We start from the raw sequence: 2,083 nt of genomic DNA on the forward strand, positions 1-2,083 counted from the left end.
CCAGTGTGTAAAAAATGAATGACCCCCTTATACCTCCCATAGGAATGTAGAGGGTAAGTATCAGCTAGGTGGTGGTCATCAGATGCAATGATTGATCAGCAGTCAGTGTGGCGCCCTCTATTGGCAGTTTGCTGCTCTGCAGCATTCAGGTGTGTGTTACCACAATGCCAAGGAGGAAAGACATCAGCAATGATCTCAGAGACCGGAGAGTATACACTTTTCATTAGAGAAGCTGGGTGTTCAAGCAAACCTGGGATGGATTTCTTAAAAGTCATTTGCTACCAAATGTTTTCATTGCTGGACCAGATCCATTCCAGGTTTGCTGGATCACCCAGCTTCACTGATAGGAATCAGTAAGGGTGGAGGAGGCAGAAAGATGCATTATGGGTAGAAGACGGGTTGGTGGAGGCAGTGTGACCTGAAGGATCTGCTGCTTTGTGCCGGATACCACAGGGCACCTTCCATGTTCTTGCAGAAGCGGGTGGAATAACATTGTGACTGATCAGTGTATGGAGAATGTGTGATCAGCGCTCAACCTCCAGAACTCGCAGCCCCATCCCAACAAACCATATCCATCTGCTATACATGTATTCTCCTTTACAATTCATAAAAAGGACAAACACAGTCATATAGCTTGTAGCTTTTATTTTACAAAGCCCCCTGTACAGCCAGTGGAGAATAATAACTACTTGTATGGCCAAGTGTCCATTGTAGGGAAATTATTTGAATGTTGGAGTTCCATTCCCTGGATATTTCCATCAAATGAACAAATTAGGACTCCATCTTTGCAATGTCAGTGCTCCCAATTACTGATCCCCCTACTTGATAGTCTTATACGGCCCTCCCATACACACACTATGGCATGGAGGGGCTCGGTGAATGTGGCGGTGAAGGTGTGAAGGTGTCGGACGGGGTCACACAAATCATAGAAGGACAGCTGCCCGGCCTCGTAATCTAAATATATTTTGACCCGGTCACTGGAGATATGGTATGGTAATTCGGTTGTATTAGCATTGTGTCTCACCGAATACTGAGTGCCGTCCATGTCCAAGGACCAGGATTTGTCATTATTTCCAAGTGATGACCTTGGCTTCCCTTCCCTGTCCATGCTGGGGTAACACATTCCGACCCTCCAGCTATATGACGACCCAACATCCAGCACCCAGTAGTGCCGGCCCGAGGGGAAGCTCTGAATGCTTAACACTTGAGGATAGTTCTGAAATCTCTTTGGTGTCTGAGGACGATTCTGCTCATCATAAGACCAAGTGGCCGATTTCCCATCATCTGAAACGTTTAGAAGGTTACTGGCTGTGTTTAAATCCAGCGAAATGTCTTCTTCTTTCAATGGCTCCAATGGATGCTCCGAAACCTCTGAATTCAGTCCCCTGGTTATCCTTATACAACCCAACCATACCCATAATGCAGCATGGAGGGGTTCGGTGAATGTGGCGCTGAAGGTGTGCAAATGGCGGATCGGCTTGCTCAAGGCATAAAATGATAGCTGACCGGCTTCATAGTCCAGATAGATCCAGAACTGATTGCTAGAGATGTTATTGGGCATCTGAATCACATCGCTGTTGTGTATCGCCGAATAACAGTTCCTCGAACGCACCAAACACCACGATTTGCGATTGTTCCCAATTACCGACTGCCATTCTCCTCTGTCTATGCTGGGGTAGCAGATTCCGATTCTCCAACTCTCTGATGCTCCAACGTCAACTTCCCAATGGTGTCGTCCAAAGGAGAATCTCTGACGACTTAACACCTGAGGACAGTGGAATCTCTTGAATGAATTTGGGCGATTTTGCCAATGATAGGACCAGGAGGCCGCTTTCTTGTTGTGTGATATAAATAATTTGTTATAAGCTGTTTCTACATCCAGTATGAGATCTCCATCTCCGGATATGTCCGATGTTTGCTGCATGTCCTCCATATTTGCTGGTAAAGATGTGGTCATACAACCCTCCCATACACATAACGCAGCATGGAGGGGCTCCGTGAAGCTGGCGGTGAAGCTGTGGAGGTGCCGTATTGGGTCACACAACTCATAAAAAGAGATTCTCCCGGCCCCATAATCCAGATA

The 2,083-nt window shown here is 46.7% G+C and overlaps 1 protein-coding gene across 1 annotated transcript; it reads right to left on the minus strand.

The window, feature by feature from the left end:
• Positions 1 to 628: 628 nt before the first annotated feature.
• LOC140323259 (uncharacterized) lies at positions 629 to 2,083 on the minus strand (the record flags this gene model as incomplete). The annotated part of the gene is given in 1 exon segment (XM_072400173.1): positions 629 to 2,083. A coding segment is annotated over 1 exon segment (1,290 nt), but the record flags the coding sequence as incomplete, so codon positions are not given.

This window comes from Pyxicephalus adspersus, chromosome 1 (genome assembly GCF_032062135.1).
Source record: "Pyxicephalus adspersus chromosome 1, UCB_Pads_2.0, whole genome shotgun sequence".
Classification (NCBI taxonomy): domain Eukaryota; kingdom Metazoa; phylum Chordata; class Amphibia; order Anura; family Pyxicephalidae; genus Pyxicephalus; species Pyxicephalus adspersus.